General features: G+C 46.2%; 1 protein-coding gene across 6 annotated transcripts in view; it reads right to left on the bottom strand.

Annotated features, from left to right (window-relative positions):
* LOC117434474 (rho GTPase-activating protein 23-like) overlaps positions 1 to 21,860 on the bottom strand; it is a 66,833-nt gene that overhangs the window by 15,499 nt on the left and 29,474 nt on the right. For 3 of the 6 annotated variants that reach the window (XM_059002925.1, XM_059002923.1, XM_059002927.1), the window contains exons 2-7: positions 9,397 to 9,579; positions 7,789 to 7,813; positions 6,993 to 7,085; positions 6,416 to 6,494; positions 5,195 to 5,255; positions 2,623 to 4,108 (exon numbers count right to left, since the gene is read on the bottom strand). In XM_059002925.1, the coding sequence (XP_058858908.1) occupies positions 2,623 to 4,108; positions 5,195 to 5,255; positions 6,416 to 6,494; positions 6,993 to 7,085; positions 7,789 to 7,813; positions 9,397 to 9,579 (1,927 nt within the window). Of the gene's footprint in view, positions 1 to 2,622; positions 4,109 to 5,194; positions 5,256 to 6,415; positions 6,495 to 6,992; positions 7,086 to 7,788; positions 7,814 to 9,396; positions 9,580 to 16,885; positions 17,598 to 21,860 lie in introns of those variants that run through there. The other 3 variants (XM_059002924.1, XM_059002929.1, XM_059002926.1) reach the window with 3 other exon arrangements.

Genomic DNA, 21,860 nt, shown 5'->3' with positions numbered 1-21,860 from the left:
CAGTGACCAGAACATGTGCCTTCGTGGAACACGCAAGAAGAATCCCATAGAACGTTAGGAGTTCGTCCATTTGGAGGTTTAGTGGCTTGTCATTGGTCTGAGTCGAGTAGAGATTTGACATTTCTGTTGTGGTTTCTGTCAACGATGGAGGATAAAGCATCAAGACGACATCCACTGGGTCAGGATTGGGTCTGCTTGAAGCATTCGGCGGGGGTTGGTTCATATATCAGATGTGCCGGAAATATTGCTAGCAGCTGGTCTTTTTGATTTCTTGAAGACACAGTCCTTATTTTTGGCATTCTTTAGGTCCTTGCATGTTTGTGTGGAAGGGGGTGTGGTTGTTGCTTGAGCTGGTTGTGATGTAGACCTAACTGGATGAGTTAACAAGACTTCCCAGATGTTTCCGCTTTCCTTGTCATGGTATTGGAATCAGCTGAAGTTGATCTTCGGGTGGATGCTCTGGTCTTTGGTTTAGTATGAGTGGGTCTAAGTTTAGCTGGCTGTGATGTTTTCTGTAATCAGAGTTGTAGCAATGCTAGTGTTTTCATGGTCACTGCTAGATCTATCATGTGCTGACGAAGATGATTATGCTCTGGTCTTTGGTTCTGCCCCAGTAGATTCAACTGACTGCACAATGGATGACTTTGGTTTCTTAGTTGTTGCAACAGTATTGTACACATGATAACCTCCAGCATTGTCTTCATCCGACAGTGAGAGTGCGGGCTCTTCAGTTAATTCCGACTCTGTCCACTGCATCCTCCAAAAAGAATATGCCGGCATTTGGGTTAAGGAGACTTGCTGGCAAATTAGCAATTTTGTCCACAAAATCCAAATCTGAGCCATCGCTGTCACAATCACTTTTTACAGCATCTGTTTCAGGCTGGGAGATGACAGCTACATGCAGTTTACGTCGGTATATCAAGTATATCCAAAACCTCACTTCAAGTGAACCTAAGGAAGAAGTTTTGCACGGCTTTATCACACTGATCACAATTGTGACCGCTAATATTTGTGTACACATTGGAGACATCGTGGACTAAAGTTATTGCTTCTGATAGGATCTCTGTGTGCTAGACCCTTTCAACAAAAACTCACTTATTACTAGTCTTTTTTTTTGAGAGAGCTTCCAGGCTTTCATGTTTCCTGCGGAGCACAACCAGGAAGCAAATGCATCTGGTCACATGATTTGCACCAATGATATGAAACCATATCAATTTTTACCCGACAACTTGATAATGCATTCTATATGTAAAATGCAGTGTAAATGACCAATTAAAACTCATTTAGAACTGCATACGTGATGACCGTACAGGAGGTCTGTCGCGCGCGCATACCGTAATAAACCTGTTCTACGCAAACTATTATCATCACCGTTCAACTAAAATTATTATTTTTTTTTTTTTGAAGTTTAGGGTATGATTTTAATGCAGACAAAACCATAAAACGCAGAGTTAGAAATAATTGTACAAATATTGTCAGAAGTGTTTTGACGATTATATTATTCGCTCTCGGGCCCGGGAAACTCACACCCACAGTCTCTTCTCTTATCTTGTGTTTTTCCCCTCTCGCTCGCTGACGGAAAGGGCGGGGAAGAGCTGCATATTCCCAGCAATGCACTTCCCAGGTCTGAGTAACACACAGAGGCAAGCTGAAACAGGACGAGCCGGCCACTCCCACGCCTGCACTCTCCCCTCCCAGCACATCAGGGCGGCAGAGGCATTGATTACAATACTAGAAGAGCAGCATTTCGAAATCTGCTTTCCCCGGACTACCTCCTACACACAGACAGACACACACAGGAGACAAACACAGACACACACGCACCTGCACATAAACAAACACAAACACAAACACACACAGCCAGGCAGAGACACACACACACACACACTCACAAACAGGCAGGCAGGCACACGCAACACCAGGCAGACACACAGAGACAGACATAGAAGCACACTCACTCAACCACACACACACACACACAGAGCCAGGTAGGGACAGACACACACTCACTCACTCGCACACACAAGCAGGCAGGCAGACAGACACACACACAGAAACACACACACACACAGCATGTCACTGGCTTCAACCAGTTTACATTCTATAGCAGGAACGGAAATATGGACTGCCATTGTATTGCGGTCTGATCTACTCCTGGTTTTACTAGGAGTTTAATAAGACACACCTACCTGAGCTTGTTACCTTTTCACTGTGGCTAATCAAGCTAATAGTAAAATGTTGTGCAATAGCTGTCTTATTTCCATCCCTGTTGAGGAATGTTTATGAGAACTGAAAACTAACATTAGGATTGTCTGTCTATCTGGTTCCGTTTGAACAATAGTAAGTCTTGAAAGGGACACAAGCAGAAATGGTTTGCTTACCTGACTATGTTTCTTATAGTTTCCCATTAAAGGATCTCAGTAATTACAAGCAGCGTGACTGGGTAACATTCCACACCAGTGCCACTAGATTCCTTTTAAATTCATCAAATGTTTAAACATATCTGTGAATGTCAGTAACCTCACACAACAAGAAGCTCGCCGATAGAATTTAAAGGAGGGTTTCCTCCTGTTTGTGTATAAAATTAAAAACATTATTTTAAAAGCAGTGCGGTAGACTGACCTATGAAGGGGATGGAAGCCAGCGAGTCATCGTCTATGGGTAGCGGCGGAAGGCCCCTGTTGGCGCTGCGGGGCCCTGTGTCCCCCAGGGGGGCCCCTACCTGCGCGGGGGAGTCCTGGGGGTCCGTGGACAAGGCATAGTGGGGGTGTCTGAATCCATGAGAGGTGCGTCGGCCCATGGGGGGCTTCTGTCTCAAAACCACCTCCTGCTGCTGCTGTATCTGAGACATATCCTCCCTCGGCCCTCCCCCGCCCCCTCCCACACCTCGCTCATGATTGGTCGGTCTCCGCACCCCGTCCTGGGCCGGGGGAAGGGGAAGGGGAGGAGTGGAGGTGGCGTCAGTTTCGGGGTCCCCTGGGGGGCTGGTTTTTGGGGTGGGCGCCCAGTTGAGGCGAGGCCCAGCGTAGGAGGGGTCCCTGAAGGAGTGTGCGTTGAGGAGCAGGTCAGTCTTGCGGTAGAAGGAGGGGCTATAGCTGCGGTAGCCCACCAACGGGTCCTCGAAGCTCTGCTGGGGAGGCAGCCTGGGCACCTCCCTCCCCCTCTCCCTGCTCCCCGGCTGAGCTGGCTGCTGGGGCTGGGGCTGGGCTCTCTCCCTGTTACTGGGGGTGCTGGTTCCCACGCTGGTCCTGCTGTGCTGGCACTGCTGCTGCAGCCAGGTCGTGCGCTCGAGCCCGGGGGACAGCGCCGCTCGGTCCAGGGTCTCCAGCGAGCGGCCGTGGAGCTCCCGCCTGCTGTCCAGCTGGTTCTCCGAGCGCGCCCTGCCTGCACGGCTCCAGCAGGAGTCCCCAGTCACACTCGGGGCCCCAGAGGGGTGGCCCCAGTGGTGTTGGTGCAGGAGGAAGTCCTGCGAGGCACTGTGTGGCCCCCGGAAGTGGCTGAGGGGAGGGGGGTCCCCGAGTCTGTCATGAGAAAAGCTGCGATGTCGGGGGGGCATGGCAGTGTGGCCAGGGGGCCTCTGGGGCCCCTGCTGGCTGTAATACCAGTCCGACAGAGCCTGCTGACAGAGTTGGGCCTGTCTGCGAGCGGGGGCTGGCTGGGGCTGGGGTTGCGGAGGGGAGGTGAGGCGGGTCTCGCTGCTGGCCCAAGGGGAGCTGCCCTGCCTGGGGGGCTGTGTGTGGGGGAGGGGGCGCCCCGTGCTGTGGTTCTGGTGCGGCGGCGGGCTGGTCGCAGAGGAGGAGGAGGAGGAGACAGACCGAACCCCTCCACCTCGGCAGGTCATCCCGTACTGTACCTCCTCGGTTCTATGGGCCGGGCTGGAGTGACCCACTCCCCCCGACTCCCCTCCTGAGCGGTTATCCAGGGGGGGCAAGGGCCCCTGGGAGCCCGAGCGGCAGGACCAGTTGTCCAGGTGCTGCGGAGGCTGGTTCTGGGGTGGGACCCCCGGGTAGGTTTTGCGCGGGTAGCAGAGCGGAGGTGGGTCGGGCAGGTTCTGGGCTCCTCCGCGGAATGGGTCATTCCCTCTCAGATAGGCATCCTGCGAGTATGCCTACAGGCGGAGAGAGAGAGAAAGGGAGAGAAGGTAAAAAAAAGCAGATTGAGAGGGGGGAGAGGGAGAGAGAGAATGGGAGAGAAGGTAAAAAGCAGATTGAGAGGGAGAGGGGGAGAGGGAGAAAGAGAGAAAGGGAGAGAAGGTAAAAAGCAGATTGAGAGGGAGAGGGGGAGAGGGAGAAAGAGAGAAAGGGAGAGAAGGTAAAAAGCAGATTGAGAGGGGGGAGATGGGAAACAAGAGTTAGAACAATTTGAGAGAGAGAGAGAGAGAGAGACAGACGCAGACACATAGACAGACAGGGACACTCAGTAAAAACACACTTCCAGTTTGACTTCCTTAACTGACCTGTTAAGAGCTGGTAGAGAAGGACAGTCACTCTCCAGACACAACAATATCACATTGTCCCTGGTGCACAACAATACTACACAATTTACACAACAATACTACACAATTTACACAATCACCCTCTCTGATAGAAAACACCAGCACACCATTACACCCTCCTCCACCTTCACCCCCAGGCATTGCTCCACACACAAGCCAGTATCACACCATACAGAACGTCAGCGCAATCACACACCCCTCCACTCTCACTCTCAATGCTACAGCACTTGGTTTCGAATCTCAAAACCAGTATATCCGATCATTATTATTATTACTATAATTATTATTACTATTATTATGAATACAATTAAAACAATAAAATTAAAATTAAAAACTGACGCCCAATCCAATCCAAAGCGTTTAAGTTTCACTGAAAAAAACAAAGAAAGCCAGCCAGAAATCACAGCAGCTCCAGCAAGCCAAGACAGAGAAACTCACTTCAAACTTGGCAGTAAAGCAGCGAGCAGACTTTCCTGACTCAATCTCTAGCTCTCTAATCACTGTCTATCTTTCTCGCTCGTTGGTTCGTTGGTTGGTATCTGGCAATTTTATTTGGCGTGACGTCAGCCCATCAGCACACACCCCGATAGCAACAAAGCAGACAGAGAGAGCTGCCTCTTACTGGCAAGGGAGGAGGGAGAGAGGGAGGAGAGAGAGAGAGAGAGAGAGAGAGAGAGAGCTCTTTAAGGTCATACTCACACTTACCAGCTGTAAAACATCTTCATCTTTGGGCATGATGGAGAGCTCCAGGACACTGTCACTGTGGAGGGAAGAGAGGCAGGGTTGCAGTATTTAGGGGATCAAAGAGAACCACTTTTGCACTGAAGTGTAGTGTGGTGTAGTGTATTGTATTAAAGGGGGAGAAAGAGAGGCACTCACCTCTTTGTAGGGCCCCGTGTTTTTCGCAAATACAAAATAGCACGAAATAAAACGAAATGCAACATATCAAAAACAAAATACAAATATAAAAGCAAAACGTAAAATGACATTTTTAAATTGAGAGGTTTATACAAAAAACACTTTAAATAAATACTTGCAATCGTAGTTTTCACGGCTCAGCCGTTACCGTAGACACGGTCTGAAGGGAAACGGAAGCTCTGACTAGCACTTCCGCAGGTGTACAGATTGAAGCGAGTCGCTTGGCAATTAAAATTGTGATGGTAGAGAAGAGACGCTTGTTTCTAAAATGCCTAAACCGTGCATAACAATTAAACAATGCCGCAAAGAACTGCTCCTGAATTCTCTTGGCCAACTGTTTAATCCACTGGAGATAAAAAAAATATGTATTGTGAACGTGCCACTGCTGAGCGAAGCAGAAATATGTGATTTTGTGTTCTACATGAAACTAAGCGACAGTGTGAAAGATGCAGTTAAGAATCATTTTGACGGCTCTGTAGATATTATTGGCATGCTGTTTGGGCTTGGGTGCCAGAATGCCAGCTTACCCAGTACCATGATTTCTTGTTTCATGTACCCTGTGGTTTCCGTTGACTGTGAAGGGTTTTTTCCCGCCAAAAGAATTCACTGATTGCAAGTGACGAAAAAAAAACGTTGCGTTCTGTTGTATGCTTGCGTTTAATTCTGAATTTGAATATTTGTGCTAGATTGAAGCTCCTTATGAACACATGCGTAAAATATCCTCATTTTCTTTCAGTAACCTGCTTTGAGTTAATCCTGAATAGTACAACACTCTGAAATAAGCCATTTTTTGTGTTTGTTGATTTAATATCCTTCATGCAGATTGTATTTCCATTGTGCAGTAATAAATACATATGAGTTATTTTATTAATGTGTATCTGTAATAAAATAAAAACATTTTTTGTGGATAAAATTGGTTTTTTTTAAAAACCGTTTCACAGGGCTTTACCTGTTTGTATTGTAATGTATTGTATTAAAGGGGGTGCAGAGAGAAGCGCTCACCTGTTCTGGATCAGTGCGATGACCTGGGAGTAGGTCTTACCCAGAATACTCTCTCCATTCACCTTCACTAGCCGGTCCCCTGAGAGGAGAGGAGAGAGGGGTGAGTGCAGCTCAGATATAGAGGAGAGGAGATGATCGGACAGAGCCAACAACAACAACAAAAGAGCATTCATACTCACTGAGAGAGCATTCACACTCAGAGAAAACATAGCTATAAACACCAGCTATATCCACTACAGCCACACTGCCTCCCTCCCTCCCTACCTCCAAGTCCTTCAGCTCTAACCACTAGAGCCACACTGCCTGCTTCCCTCCCAGTCTCTCAGCTCTAACCACTAGAGCCACACTGCCTCCCTCTTCCCTCCCAGTCTCTCAGCTCTAACCACTAGAGCCACACTGCCTGCTTCCCTCCCAGTCTCTCAGCTCTAACCACTAGAGCCACACTGCCTGCTTCCCTCCCAGTCTCTCAGCTCTAACCACTAGAGCCACACTGCCTCTCTCCCTCCCAGTCCCTCAGATCTAACCACTAGAGCCACACTGCTCTCTTCCCCTCCCAGTCCCCCCTCCCCTCTCGTACCCGTGCAAAGTCCTGCCATGTGGGCGGGGCCTCTCTCACGCACGTTCTTCACGAAGATTGTGTCCATTGGCTCCAGCCGACCCTTCTGGTATCCTGCGCTCACAAATGAGAGAGAGAAAGAGAGAGAGAGAGAGAGAGAGAGAGAGAGAGAGAGAGACGCTGTCATTGACATGCACTGAAGCTTGTGTTGTTCTATAGCATTACAGCTCTCTAGCTGGGAGGGACGCAACTGTCTGCAATACCTTAACACTATAAGGGGTTCATTAAAAACCAACAACAATAATTGGGATGGAAATAAGACTCCTATTGCACAGCAGTTTCACCCATTCCAAGTTTTATTTACTACAAGCTTCATTAGCCCCAGTGTACAGATAACAAGCTCAGGCATATCTTTTAGACTCCTAGTAAAACCAGGGATGGATTAAACTGCTATGCAATGGGAGTCTTATTTTCATTCCTGTAATAATAATAATAATAATAATAATAATAATAATAATAATAATAATAATAATAATAAAAAACATCTGAAGGCAAATGCAAACAGTTCATTGTAGCTACTGTAGAATTAAAGGCAGGAGGAAAAAAAATTAGAAGCAAAATTGCTGAAACAAAAAACGTAATCAATAGTAAAATAACGCAGTCAGAAACTGTTCCACCTTCACGCCAGTGTAGAAAAGCTGTCTGCCCTGTCCTGGGAGCCCACTAGGGGGCGCTGTTTTGCTAGTTTGAGAGTAAATCACTTACGTCACGTTTCCTTAAAGTCCCAGCTAGCTCGTGTGAAAAATAAAATTCTTACCCTTTCCATTCCCATTCTCTTCATCCTGAAACACACACAAAAAAACAGCTCTCGTTAGCTGGGCCTAGAAGCGGCATGTATACTTTACAGATAAGAGAAAACGGTCTCTCGCAAACATTTCAGTACACCTGCACCTACCCACCTCCCCCAGCAGGTGGCACTGCAGACAGAGTATAACGATATAAAATCAGCAGGTAACGAGCAATGAGGTTCTGAGAGAATTTGTTTTTAAATCCCATCCCTAATCGTCGAGCCGTAATGTATAAATGATCATCTTTTTGACATGTTTGTGCTCCAGCCAGACATGATGCAAGAAACAGAGGCGATCCCACGACTGACCTCTTCCACTCTAAACTCACTGTGTGCCTGGCCGGTAGGATCCGCTGCAGCGCGATGAGGAGAAACATTTTGTGCCGGTTTTGTCTGTCTCCCTAACCCACGGACGCACAAGGCCCAATGCGCCGCACCCTTTGGAATCCCCAGCGAAGACCTGCGACTTCACACAGCCAGGTCACGACTCTGCACTGCCCTGACTGTATGACTCCCCCTGCACACCACGCGGCCGTGCTTTTACTCGGGGGGACCCCTGAATTGTTAACACTTTAAAATGGAGCACGCACACCCCCTCCCCCCAGTGCTACACAATGATAGCCATGCACTCCTGTGTGTGTTTGACATTGTGACCGTGAGTGAGGTGAGCAGGCAGGCAGACAGGCTTTAGCTTAGCTGAGGGGGCTCATTCTTTATAGAGGAGACAATGCCAGGGGGTTTAGAAGGAGAGAAAGAGAGCTGGCAGAGAGAGATAGGGGAGGGGGGGGCTATACAGAGCTCTCTCTCTCTCTCTCTCCTCTGTTCATAGTACATCAGCACCACCCTGCCCCTCTCTCACACAGCACACAAACCCAACACTGATACAATGCATGCCATTGATCCCCTATCACTGCTGCAGAGTCACAGGCAGAGATAGAGGGATGGAGGCAGGGAGAGTGAAGACAGGGGGCCTTTTTAATCAGGGAAGGCCAGTGCAACCTCACACCACAGCTCAGAAAGACAAACAATACCTAATAATAATAGAACACTAGTCTAAACACACTGCACTCTCAGCTCTCCAGCGCTGTCATTACCAGCACCTTAATAATAATGAGCGCTAGTCTACACACACTGCACTCTCAGCTCTCCAGCCCCTTTAATCCCTGATAAAGATATCTGGAAGAGAAACCACTATGTTGACGGATCCCGTTTGAAGGCCAGTTCTGCGTGGGACAGGGTTTGGTTGTTTTGTTTTTTTTAAATGAGGGAGGAGTTGCTCGGCACAGTCTTCTCCTCGCGGCAAGTCCAGGCACGAGAGCTGGGAAACTCGTTTTAGGTCCAACAAAAAAAAACATAAATGTGACACAGTCACCTGAATTCCCTTGATAATGTACAGTAGCTGGAAATAACACTCCTATTGCAAAGCAGTTTTACCCATGCCAGGTTTTACTATGAGCTTGATTAGGTAAGCAAGCTCAGGTGTGTCTGCTGAGACTCGTAGTAAAAGCAGGAATGGATCACAGCGCTGTGCAATGGGAGTCCCTGGCAGTGTGTTTGGTATCGTGCAGGAGCTCTCACCGTGGGGCTGCTGCGCACGGCGGACTCTGGCGGGTACACAATGAAGTGCCGCAACGTGAACCCGAATCCCTGGGAGTTCTTGTGCAAAACCAGCGAGCGCGGGCCGGGCCACTGCAGCCCCTCCCCCGAGGCCGGCCGTGCATTCTCATTGGACGAGGGAGCTCCATCTCTCCGCCCCTTCGCCTGCAGAGAGAGAGAGAGGGGGGGAAATTAGAAATAGGAAGAGAAAAACTTGAAGACACCGAGAAAGACGACTTCTAGCCAAAACATTTGTCACTGAATTTATGTTTCTTTTAGTATTTCTATTTAAGACACAGAAATAATTCCAACTGAAAAGTTTGACATTGAATTTCAGTTTTTTCTTTTCTTTCTAAAAACTTGATAAAAAAAAAAAAAAGCTTTATTAATATTTCATCATCCATAACGATTGAACACTCAATAGAGCTAAACAAAAAAAAATACTAAAAGAAGCTTGATAAACTCTGCGCCGAACGTTTCGAAGACTTCCAGTCTAAACAATCGGTGTTGAATTCGTTGAGTTTCTTTTAGCGTTTCTGTACATGTATGTTTTGCGTGGGCTCGTGCTCGGCTTTGCCCACAGCACACCGCAGTGATTGTGTAAGAGGAGACAACAGGGGCTGGTGATGTGAGGAGACAAGGCGCCGTTTCATTCCTCGCTGTTGCAGCTGGAGGTCTGGAGAGAAACACAGAGGCTTCACGGTATCAGGGGCTGTGCAGCGCTCGCGAGGAGACGGGCGCCACACCTGAGCTCAATTACAATTGGAATTGTGCAATTCCTAATTAACTGCAATTACGGTGTCATTGTAATTGAACCTTGGCAGACCTGCGTAATTGTAATTATAGAATATGAATGATCAATGACAGTTCAATTACACCCCTTTCCAAGCTTAATCATTCGCAGTTCTATGTTGCGTTTCACAGAGCAATTGTTATTTTTGTATTTTTCAAGCACTTTGTGACCCCCGTTTGTTTTGTAAAAAATAAAAGTTACATAGCATGTTTCTGTATTTGTACCTGTGATTATTGCTTGGTTAGGTCAGCAGTGTGGAGTAGTGGTTAGGGCTCTGGACTCTTGACTGAAGGGTCATGGGTTCAATCCCAGGTGGGGGACACTGCTGCTGTACCCTTGAGCAAGGTACTTTACCTAGATTGCTCCAGTAAAAACCCAACTGTATAAATGGGTAATTGTATGTCAAAAAAAATAATGTGATATCTGTATAATGTGAAATAATGTGATATCTTGTAACAATTGTAAGTCACCCTGGATAAGGGCGTCTAAGAAATAAATAATAATAAATAATAATAAATAAAAATATTTCGAAAAAATTACAATGTAAACATGTTAATCGATCAATCAATATATATTTTATACAACGCCTTTCATAGTGGACCACCATCACAAAGTGCTTTACAAGATATTGAGGAACAATGCATTAAACCCTAATGCAATACATGAAATACAATGAGATACAAGGCACAGTACATTAAATACAAGGCTAGGATGTGAGGCCTAAACATTGTGGATGCGTGTGTCTTACAGAATCATAACCTAAAGATACAGTGAAAAATCTGAAATAGCAAGTTACACAACAGCCAATAACTGATATCAGGCTTAAAGAGCATTGAAAGCAAGAAAGAACAAGTGGGTCTTGAGAGTTGACTTGAAGCGAGCGACTGTGGGAGCTTCACACACTAAAGCTGGGAGAGAGTGCCAGAGAGTCGGGGCCATGAAGCTAAAGGAGCCAGTCATTTCCAGACGTGATTATCTGTTTTGCTCCTTTTTTGTAAACATTGGTATTGCTTGGCAGGTCGAAAAAATACGGGGGTCTGATCAGCATTTCCGATCTGTCCGAGTTGGTACCGTTTGTTAGAAATGCTGAAATTGTAAAAGCTTCTCTTAGAATTCCTCAGGAAGCTAACAACGCTTCTTTGAAAATATCTGCCTGTATGTCATGCATGATTCGAGATCGGGCAGTAACGTGTTTGTTCTTTTCTCAGGCAGTCAGTCACGTTGCTGTTTGTGTACTCGGGCAGTCATGTCTTTTGGTGGCGATTTTAATACACGCATCACTATACTGTGAATCCATAAATATTTGCAAGCCTTTTATTCTGCCTGCCATGGACAATTGGAACTCTTGGGAAGGTGAGCACATGCAAGCACACACACTCTCACTCAGACAAGCACACACACACACTCTCACTCAGACAAGCACACACACACACACACACACACACACACACACACACACACGCACGCAGACAAGCACACACACACACTCACGCAGACAAGCACGCACACACACACACATACTTACACTCAGGCACTGCAGGGTCTTGTGTTTTACACACCCCTACAACACTAATAATAAAGCATTGTAAAAGCAGGAGCGGAATGGCATTCTGTACCATTAGTACAGTATAGCCAACTGCTGCCTCACGTTCTCCCGCCCTAGAGAGTGACCCCACCCCCACCCCCCAGGTCCCAGGGAGGCCACGCAGCTGCCAGCATCCCAGAGCAGGAAATGCCCCCCTCCCCACTTCCTGTCCTGCTCAGAGCGCGGTGCTGACACCTCGCAATCCCGCCTGCACAAAAACAGGAAGTAGCAACCTTGAGGGAGGAAGTGCTGAAGCCAGGGGTGGGGGTGGGGGGGTTCCACCGGCCATTCAGAAAATACAGCACTGCTAAAAATAGAAAAACCAGAGCAAGCGAGCAAGAGAGGATTTGTACAGCATATACTACTGCATCCATCCCATTGCATTCACTGCCTCCCTCAGCTCTAACTAGCAGAGCCACACTGCCTCCTTCCCTCCCTCCCGATCCTTCACCTGAGAGAGCTGGAAAAAGTAGAAATAGCAGTTTTGTAGGGAGGGTGTTGGAATTTTGTTTCCACGGCATGACGAAACTAAACAAGACCTGACCTGAAGGAGCTGCTGTTTGAAACACAAGAGAGTAATAGAGAGAGAGAGAGAGAGAGAGAGAGAGAGAGAGAGAGAGAGAGAGAGAGTGAGAGAGAGAGAGAGAGAGGGGGGGAGAGAGAGAGAGGGGGGGGGGGAGAGAGAGAGGGGGGGAGAGAGAGAGGGGGGGAGAGAGAGAGAGGGGAGGAGAGAGAGAGAGGGGGGGGGGGAGGGAGAGGGAGAGGGAGAGGGAGAGGGAGAGGGAGAGGGAGATGTGCACACACCGAACTGTGAGGAAGAGAAAAGAACACACTGGAGAGACCCTAACCACACCCTGCTTCTCACTGTCTGTGTGAACATCTCCACTATCTCCCCGGTTGGGTGAAAGAGAGGAAGAACGATGAACGCTCCCCCATGTCTCTTACAAGCTGCTTAGCCCTGAGTCCGTGTCTCGCTCTGTGTGTAATTAAACCCCTCACTGATACCCTGACAGGCTCAGTCCCTCCATTCACCCACGTGAAGCAATTCCACGCAAGTCAAATGATGTCATTTCAGAAGAATACCTCAAAATAGTGATTTACTTCATTTTGATATATTTATTAATTTTATTAGCCAAGATGTACTCCACAGAAGCTTTCTACAACAAGCAACCCCTCTCAATTTAACGGCATGGCTCTGTTGTGACTGACGGAGAGTCGATCCCTCCGTCTAGTTTAGTCAGAGCTGAACAGGTGCACTGGGATAGGAACCGGGGGGGGGTATATGAGGAACATAGACACCACCTGCCCAGCCCGTCAGCATGGACAGAGCCCCCTCCTCACCTCCCAGGATCTGTCTCACACACACACTTAAACCGTTTCAGCAGAGACAGGGAGATTGATGGAAAAACCTCTCTGACACAGTGATGGAAAATGCATGCACTCCTAATGGAACTGCCGAGCCCCGCAGCAGCAGAGATAATGTAGGCAAAGGCAATAAACAAAACTGTGTACTGTACACAGGAACGAACACAACACAGACACTCACAGCTCTCTTGTACTATAGGAAAGAGAACACAACACTGCAGAGCTGTATACAGCTCTATAGGAAAGAGAACTCCACTCAACGCTGCAGAGCTCTATAGAGCTCTATAGGAAAGAGAACTCCACTCAACGCTGCAGAGCTGTATAGAGCTCTATAGGAAAGAGAACTCCACTCAACAATGCAGAGCTGTATAGAGCTCTATAGGAAAGAGAACACAACACTGCAGAGCTGTATAGAGCTCTTTAGGAAAGAGGACTCCACTCAACGCTGCAGAGCTCTATAGAGCTCTATAGGAAAGAGAACTCCACTCAACGCTGCAGAGCTGTATAGAGCTCTATAGGAAAGAGAACTCCACTCAACAATGCAGAGCTGTATAGAGCTCTATAGGAAAGAGAACACAACACTGCAGAGCTGTATAGAGCTCTTTAGGAAAGAGGACTCCACTCAACGCTGCAGAGCTGTATAGAGCTCTATAGGAAAGAGAACTCCACTCAACGCTGCAGAGCTGTATAGAGCTCTATAGGAAACAGAACTCCACTCAACACAGCAAAGCTGTATAGAGGTCTATAGGAAAGTGAACTCCACTCAACGCTGCAGAGCTGTATAGAGCTCTATAGGAAAGAGAACTCCACTCAACGCTGCAGAGCTGTATAGAGCTCTATAGGAAAGAGAACTCCACTCAACACTGCAGAGCTGTAGAGGTCTATAGGAAAGAGAACTCCACTCAACGCTGCAGAGCTGTATAGAGCTCTATAGGAAAGAGAACTCCACTCAACGCTGCAGAGCTGTATGGAGCTCTATAGGAAAGAGAACTCCACTCAACGCTGCAGAGCTGTATGGAGCTCTATAGGAAAGAGAACTCCACTCAACACTGCAGAGCTGTAGAGGTCTATAGGAAAGAGAACTCCACTCAACGCTGCAGAGCTGTATAGAGGTCTATAGGAAAGAGAACTCCACTCAACGCTGCAGAGCTGTATAGAGCTCTATAGGAAAGAGAACTCCACTCAACGCTGCAGAGCTGTATGGAGCTCTATAGGAAAGAGAACTCCACTCAACACTGCAGAGCTGTATGGAGCTCTATAGGAAAGAGAACTCCACTCAACACTGCAGAGCTGTAGAGGTCTATAGGAAAGAGAACTCCACTCAACGCTGCAGAGCTGTATAGAGCTCTATAGGAAAGAGAACTCCACTCAACGCTGCAGACAAACTGAATCTATTTTAAGACATTGACAATTCAAGTAGTTATCCTAGGACTATAGTCTTTAATTTAGATTTAAGATTTAAATTACCCAAAACTGGTTTTAAAAGAAAGATAAAAAGTATTTAAAAAGGGTGGTTTAAAACTTTGCACCACAGGAATGCCCTTCTAGATGGTTTCATAGAATAGATCATCACACTGGAAAAAACCTTTAGAATAATAACAATAATTATAACAATATTTAGCCCTTAAAATGAAAATTAAAATAAAAATAAAAAGCCACAGTGCCACGAGTGAGAAACAGCAACACTGGAAAACCACACAGTGATGTCAACAGGACAGAGCCCTGGAATTAGCGGATTACAGCCAGCATTCCGGAAGCAGAACGCAGAATGCTGAATAAAGAACTCTGACAAACACAGCGCTCTGCTCTGCTCCACTCATTGAAAACAACTGCTTTATATTCTTTCATTTAGAATTACAGGGATGCTGTCAATTACCCAGTTACAGTAAATATAAACCATTTTACAAAAATCTGTGCTTTACAATGCTTGCCTATGCTTTACCAGACCTCTCTGTGCTTTACAATGCTTCCCTATGCTTTACCATACCTCACTGTGCTGTACAATGCTTCCCTATGCTTTACCATACCTCTCTGTGCTTTACAATGCTTCCCTATGCTTTACCATACCTCTCTGTGCTTTACAATGCTTCCCTATGCTTTACCATACCTCTCTGTGCTTTACAATGCTTTCCTATGCTTTACCATTCCTCTCTGTGCTTTACAATGCTTCCCGATGCTTTACCACACCTCTCTGTGCTTTACAATGCTTCCCTATGCTTTACCATTCCTCTCTGTGCTTTACAATGCTTCCCTATGCTTTACCATACCTCTCTGTGCTTTACAATGCTTCCCTATGCTTTACCAGACCTCTCTGTGCTTTACCATACCTCTGTGCTTCACAATGCTTGCCTGTGCTTTACTATGTACTTTATTGCACTTTGCTGTGCTTTTACTTGGGGAAAGTTTAATAAGGGTCACTTCACTGCAAGCCTGCAAATCGTTTTATTGCACAAACAGAACTGAGAGTTTCGCTCTTTGGAGCTCTTTTGGTTCCATTTCAGACAGAAGCATAAACCCAAAACTCAGAATCCTTAACCCTTACCCATTCTGTTTTCCTATTTAATTAAATTACAAACAATTACCTCCCTTGAAAAGACTCTATTCAACGTTTTTTTTTTTTTTTTTTTTTCTGTAACCATCATCTTGTGACACTGGGGTCTCAGGGAAATCAGACGAGGAAGTTTGTTTGTTAGTTTTTTTCACAGAAATAAGACACACACACACACACACACACACACACACAGAACACAAACACACACATAGGATAATCTCTATTGACTCACTGCCTTCAACAGAATTTCATCCCACCAGGATTTATTTTAATTTTCTATTTATTGAAAATCTAAAGAAACAAGAAACCACTGCCCAGATGTAGCTTCCTTTATGAAAGCTGTAAATGCTTTTTCCATGGCTATACATACTATGCATTTACTGTATTGTAGTTGATCATGTTTTTTACTATGCCTTACCAGACCTCTCTGTGCTTTACAATGCTTCCCTATGCCTTACCAGACCTCTCTGTGCTTTACAATGCTTCCCTATGCTTTACCAGACCTCTCTGTGCTTTACAATGCTTACCTATGCCTTACCACGCTTTCACTGTGCTGTATTGCGCTCTGCTGTGCATCTACCATGGGAACATTTTATAACGACACACTAATCTCACGATACCTATCACGATATGCAGGCCCCGATACGATGCCTATCGCGATATGCAGGCCCCGATACAATGCCTATCACGATATGCAGGCCCTGATACGATACCTATCGCGATATGCAGGCCCCGATACAATGCCTATCACGATATGCAGGCCCCGATACAATGCCTATCACGATATGCAGGCCCCGATACAATGCCTATCGCGATATGCAGGCCCCGATACGATACCTAGCACAGCATGAAGGTCGCGATACGACATGCATCACGGTACATGCGATGGTCCACAATAAGATCAAATAATGATTTAATGAAGGAGCATTTTGTTAAAAGGACAAAAATGCAATGAGACAGGGAGAGTATATATCCACACCAGCTACAAAACACATGTAGTCTTCATTCAGGAACCACTGGGTGATCTACAATGAGCTATGCTGTGGTCTTGCATCACAATGCACACCTCTATTGACAAATACATCACGTAAATAAATCCTCACGATTTTAAAAAGAAAAAATTGTTACATCCCTAAAAGTCACCAGGCACCCCAATATCTGAAGAGGAGGTTCTTACCGGCTGTTGCTTGAGTTCCTGGCTGCGGGGTGGTGGGAGGGTCCCCTGCGCCCCTGTTTTGGAGTGTTTCGCCTTGCTGACGCTGCGCAGGATAGCCAGCCAGATGCAGCGGGGTTCAGGGTCGCTACAGTCCACCCCCACCGGACTCTCAAAACTCCACCTGGCGCCTCCCGCAGGAGGGGCAGGCACCCGCGCCCCAATAGCAGGCCAGGCCACTGCAGCGCGCCCCCCTGACATGTTGGACAACCCGAGGAGGAGGAGAGGGGAGAGGGGAACCCCTAAAAAAATACACCAGCACCCCAAGGATCTTCAGGATCTTCTCTTTCTGTCACCCAGGATCAATTTTATTTGATTTCTGATTATTTTATTTTTTTTTTTTTATTTATTTTTTTTTTAAACTTTACAAGAAAGAAAAATGATTCTGTGTCTGAACTCGAATTCCTCCAAGGGTTATGGGGAGAGAAATAAAAAAAAAAAAAAAAAAAAATGCAGCAAACACGATGTTCCCCAAAAGATATCCAAAGAATTATTTGAATTCCTCTCTTTTTTCCTGTTTTGTCATTTTTTTTTTTTTGGTCACGATTTAAAAGTCAAAAATAAAATAGAAAACAAAAACAAAAAAAACAACTACACCAAAAAACTGGACTACACATCAGGGCAGGTAATTAACTCAGGTGTAGCATCTCCAGTTCTCATACCCTGGTTAATTAAAAAAAAAAAAAAAGGGGGGGGGGGAAATAATTCCTTATTATTCCCATTCCAAAGTGGACCCGACACATCTCCAGCTCCTGTTTTCCTCTCCCCGTTTCCCTATTTTCCGTGTCTCCAGGAATCCCGTCAGTGTGCTGGGGAGCTGTTCCCAGACATGATGAACCCACCCAGTGCTTTCAGACAGAAACCAAGCGCTCCCCGTCGTCCCAGGACAGCAACTCTCCCTGTGCAACCCCACAAGGAAGCACCTTCGGTCCCCTCTCTCTCCCTTCCCCCCTTCTTCCTCTCCTCTTGACTTTTTGAAATCTCCCTGCCAGTGCCGGTGTTGCGTTCTCCAGACAGGAATCCCATAAATGCTCCAGCGAGCGGAGAGGTGAAATCAAAACAACAACTAATAAAATAAAACTGGCCAAACCTGTGGTTTGTTGAGAAAGAGAGAGAGAGAGGAGAGAGACGCAGGCAGGCAGACAGGCAGACTATGTGTGTCTCTCCTGTCTTCTTTCTGTCTCTGTGCAGCACAGAGTTAAAAAATATTAACACATATATGAAGGAGTGCGAGTAGTCCCTTTGCCACCTTCTCCTCCTTTTTTCCTTCTCTCTCCTACTTTCCTCCAGCCCCTAGCTCTACACAGGACAGGCTACAGCTAACAGCAGTGGAGAGTGAGAACCAGCAGCTACACTAGCAAACAGAGACACAGAGAGAGAGAGAGCAAGCGAGTGAGAGAGAGAGCGAGCGAGGGACAGGGAGGGAGGGACAGAGAGCGAGAGAGAGAGAGAGAAACACTGAAGCAGACACCTCCCGGCTTGCCTCGTTTCACAATGGGGAATCTAGTTAACAGCTGCTTTGGTCGATCATCAGATTGAACTACAGTGCTTTCCTCTTTCTCTGTCTCTCCTTCTCCCTCCCCCTCTCTTTCTCTCCCCCTCCCCGGTGACCCCACCCTTGCCAGCTGACTCTCACAGGCTGGTATTGGATGTTACACTTTGCCGTAAATTTCGGCACATGCATGAACAGGGACCGAGTAAACTGCGGGAGCTCGGCAGGAATGCGTGACCGCCTTCCTCATGTAGTTTGAAATAAATGTGCTCTTCAAGCTGCACCACACTGCACTGAGGTGCTCTCCAAACTGCACTGCACTGCACTGCACTATACTGCACTGAGGCGTTCTCCAAACTGCACTGCACTATACTGCACTGAGGTGCTCTCCAAACTGCACTGCACTGCACTATACTGCACTGAGGCGCTCTCCAAACTGCACTGCACTATACTGCACTGAGGCGTTCTCCAAACTGCATACACTGTACTGGGCTGCACTATCGCACTCTGCACAAACTGCATTACCTCTCCTCCTCCATCTGTCGTGCGAAGCATAAAATATATGCCTTGTGAAAATACGTATGGATTCCTCGGCTAAATTCCCCCCAAAATGTAAGCCTGAAGAGGAAGCTGTTCATCTAAGAAACACTGTCCCATCTTCACATTTATTATCATTAGTACCTTGCACAGAACACACAGCAATTGTTTCTCTCTGTTAATGTTAAAAAATGAATATAAAAAATATCAAAAAGACCGACAAGATTACTTGAAGACTCAATGTGATGCAGAAACTACTGAATCACTTTAAAAGAAAGGAAAAACAAACAAACTGGGGCTTCTTATCAAACTGTGAGTTGTCCGGTTGCAGCGACACCACTGAACCAAAGCTCTCACAACTCTGACAGCACACAGAAACATCAGTCCGACTAGGACAGGACCAACTCACTGGGTATCAATGAATTGTCATGCCTTCCTTACCTTCCTTACAGACTTCTACTGTGATACCACACCACAGTATAGATCACTGTAGTTCGCCAAGCGGTTCTTGGATGAAGTGCGTTTTTTAGGTCAGGAACGGACATTAAAAACTCCCGTTGCATAGCAGTTCGATCCATTCCTGGTTTTACTAGGACTCTAATAAGACACACCTGAGTTTGTGACCTACACACTGGCGAAACTGCTGTGCAAGAGGAATTGTATTTCTATCCATGTAGTAGTCATTTTTGTAAACCGATTGTTTTTAATAAATATCTACAAAGTTTAAAACACAAGTCTGCCCGGCTATTTCTAGCAAGCTATCTGAAGCAGGTGGAAGCCAAAACATTGTAGCAAATTAATGAAATACTGAGCATTGAGTTTTTAAATTACTTCTACATACTGTGCGTTTAAATGTTTACATTATCACTGTTCTTCTTTCGTTGTTTTTTGTGCTTTGAATACAAACTGCTTTGGTCTACAAATTGTATAGAGCAACATCACACGGTCCTGCCTGGAGCAGATGGATGTGGAAAAAAAAGAAAAAGAATGAAAAGTAAAACTTCAAAGTGCTGAGTCCGCAACCCTTTGTACTGATCTGAAAGCATAAAGTTACTGTGCTGGAGTCCTATCAGTATCACAGCTACCCAGCGTCAGGGCGCTGCAATGGACATTCCTCAGCGAAGAGAGAGAAACAAAACAGGATTAAAACGAGCTAAACAATGCACAAGAGAGTCTTTCTGGGCAAAAGCCAGGGAGCCGGGTATATATTGTGCGCAGTTACTAAAAAACAAAAGCATGATTATCAGCTTCGTGGAAGATGACATCATAGTCAGTTACAGTACAGCCCCAGAGTAGAAGCACAGCAAAGTGTAACAAAGCATAGGCAAGCATTGTAAAGCACAGAGAGGTATGGTAAAGCACAGAGAGGTATAGTAAAGCACAGGGAAGCATTGTAAAGCACAGAGAGGTATGGTAAAGCATAGGCAAGCATTGTAAAGCACAGAGAGGTATGGTAAAGCATAGGCAAGCATTGTAAAGCACAGAGAGGTGTGGTAAAGCATAGGGAAGCATTGTAAAGCACAGAGAGGTATGGTAAAGCATAGGCAAGCATTGTAAAGCACAGAGAGGTCTGGTAAAGCATAGGTAAGCATTGTAAAGCACAGAGAGGTATGGTAAAGCATAGGGAAGCATTGTAAAGCACAGAGAGGTCTGGTAAAGCATAGGGAAACATTGTAAAGCACAGAGAGGTCTGGTAAAGCATAGGGAAGCATTGTAAAGCACAGAGAGGTATGGTAAAGCATAGGGAAGCATTGTAAAGCACAGAGAGGTATGGTAAAGCATAGGGAAGCATTGTAAAGAACAGAGAGGTATGGTAAAGCATAGGGAAGCATTGTAAAGCACAGAGAGGTATGGTAAAGCACAGGGAAGCATTGTAAAGCACAGAGAGGTATGGTAAAGCATAGGGAAGCATTGTAAAGCACAGAGAGGTATGGTAAAGCATAGGGAAGCATTGTAAAGCACAGAGAGGTATGGTAAAGCATAGGGAAGCATCGTAAAGCAGAGAGGTATGGTAAAGCATATTAAAAAAAAAAAAAAAAAAACATGGTGTAAATGCATAGTATAAATCAGGGGGAAAGAATTGGGGTGGGGGGCTGCTAAATTATGTGCAGATTTACAGTGGTAAACATTCTTTAAGGAAGGCTGTACCTCTCTCTCCGAGGTCAGTCCCAGCACGCCCGGGACAGGAACGGATTACTGAGGGGCGTTCGCTTACATCTCACAGTTATGAGGAGGAGGAGGAGGGGGAGGAGGAGGAGGGGGAGGAGGAGGAGGAGGAGGAGGGAGTTGCAATTTAGACATTTTTATTTATACTTTATTATTATTATTATTATTATTATTATTATTATTTTTAAATCCAACAACCCCATCGCTGTTCCAGCTAGCTAGCGCTGAGAGTGAAAGGGGCTTTTAAAACAAACAAGGGGCAGATAGGAGGGAGGAAGAGAAGCAGAGAGGGAGAAAGGGAGGCAGAGAGGTAAAGCAGGGAAACAATAAACAAGTAACAGAAATGCTGAGCAGGTATTGCCCTTCTGAGCACTGCGGACGAACAAAGGGTCAATGAATCCCTCTTTTTCTTTCTCTCTCTCTCTCTAATACCCCTTTTCCACTGCAGTCCCAGCTCTAAAAAATAGGCCATTTCCACTGCTGGCTAAATCGGCCCTGGCCTGGTTTGCTATATCGTAGCCAACGTGGCTGGTGTTGGTGACAAAGGAACCACGTCCCCACGTGGCAGGGAGGCAGGTGCTGGATAAGAAGCAGACTGGGGAGCAGAGCTGCACACTGCAAGCTTCTTTTCACTACCGCAGTCGATACTTCTTCAGGTAAATTCGCTGCCAGGCTGCGCTGACAGTAGTTCACATTCACTATGTTCAATATTTCATTTCATGTCAGACAGTGAAATACAAGGGA

The sequence above is a fragment of the Acipenser ruthenus genome, chromosome 28 (assembly GCF_902713425.1).
Source record: "Acipenser ruthenus chromosome 28, fAciRut3.2 maternal haplotype, whole genome shotgun sequence".
NCBI lineage: Eukaryota > Metazoa > Chordata > Actinopteri > Acipenseriformes > Acipenseridae > Acipenser > Acipenser ruthenus.
This window is presented reverse-complemented; position numbering and strand designations above follow the sequence as displayed.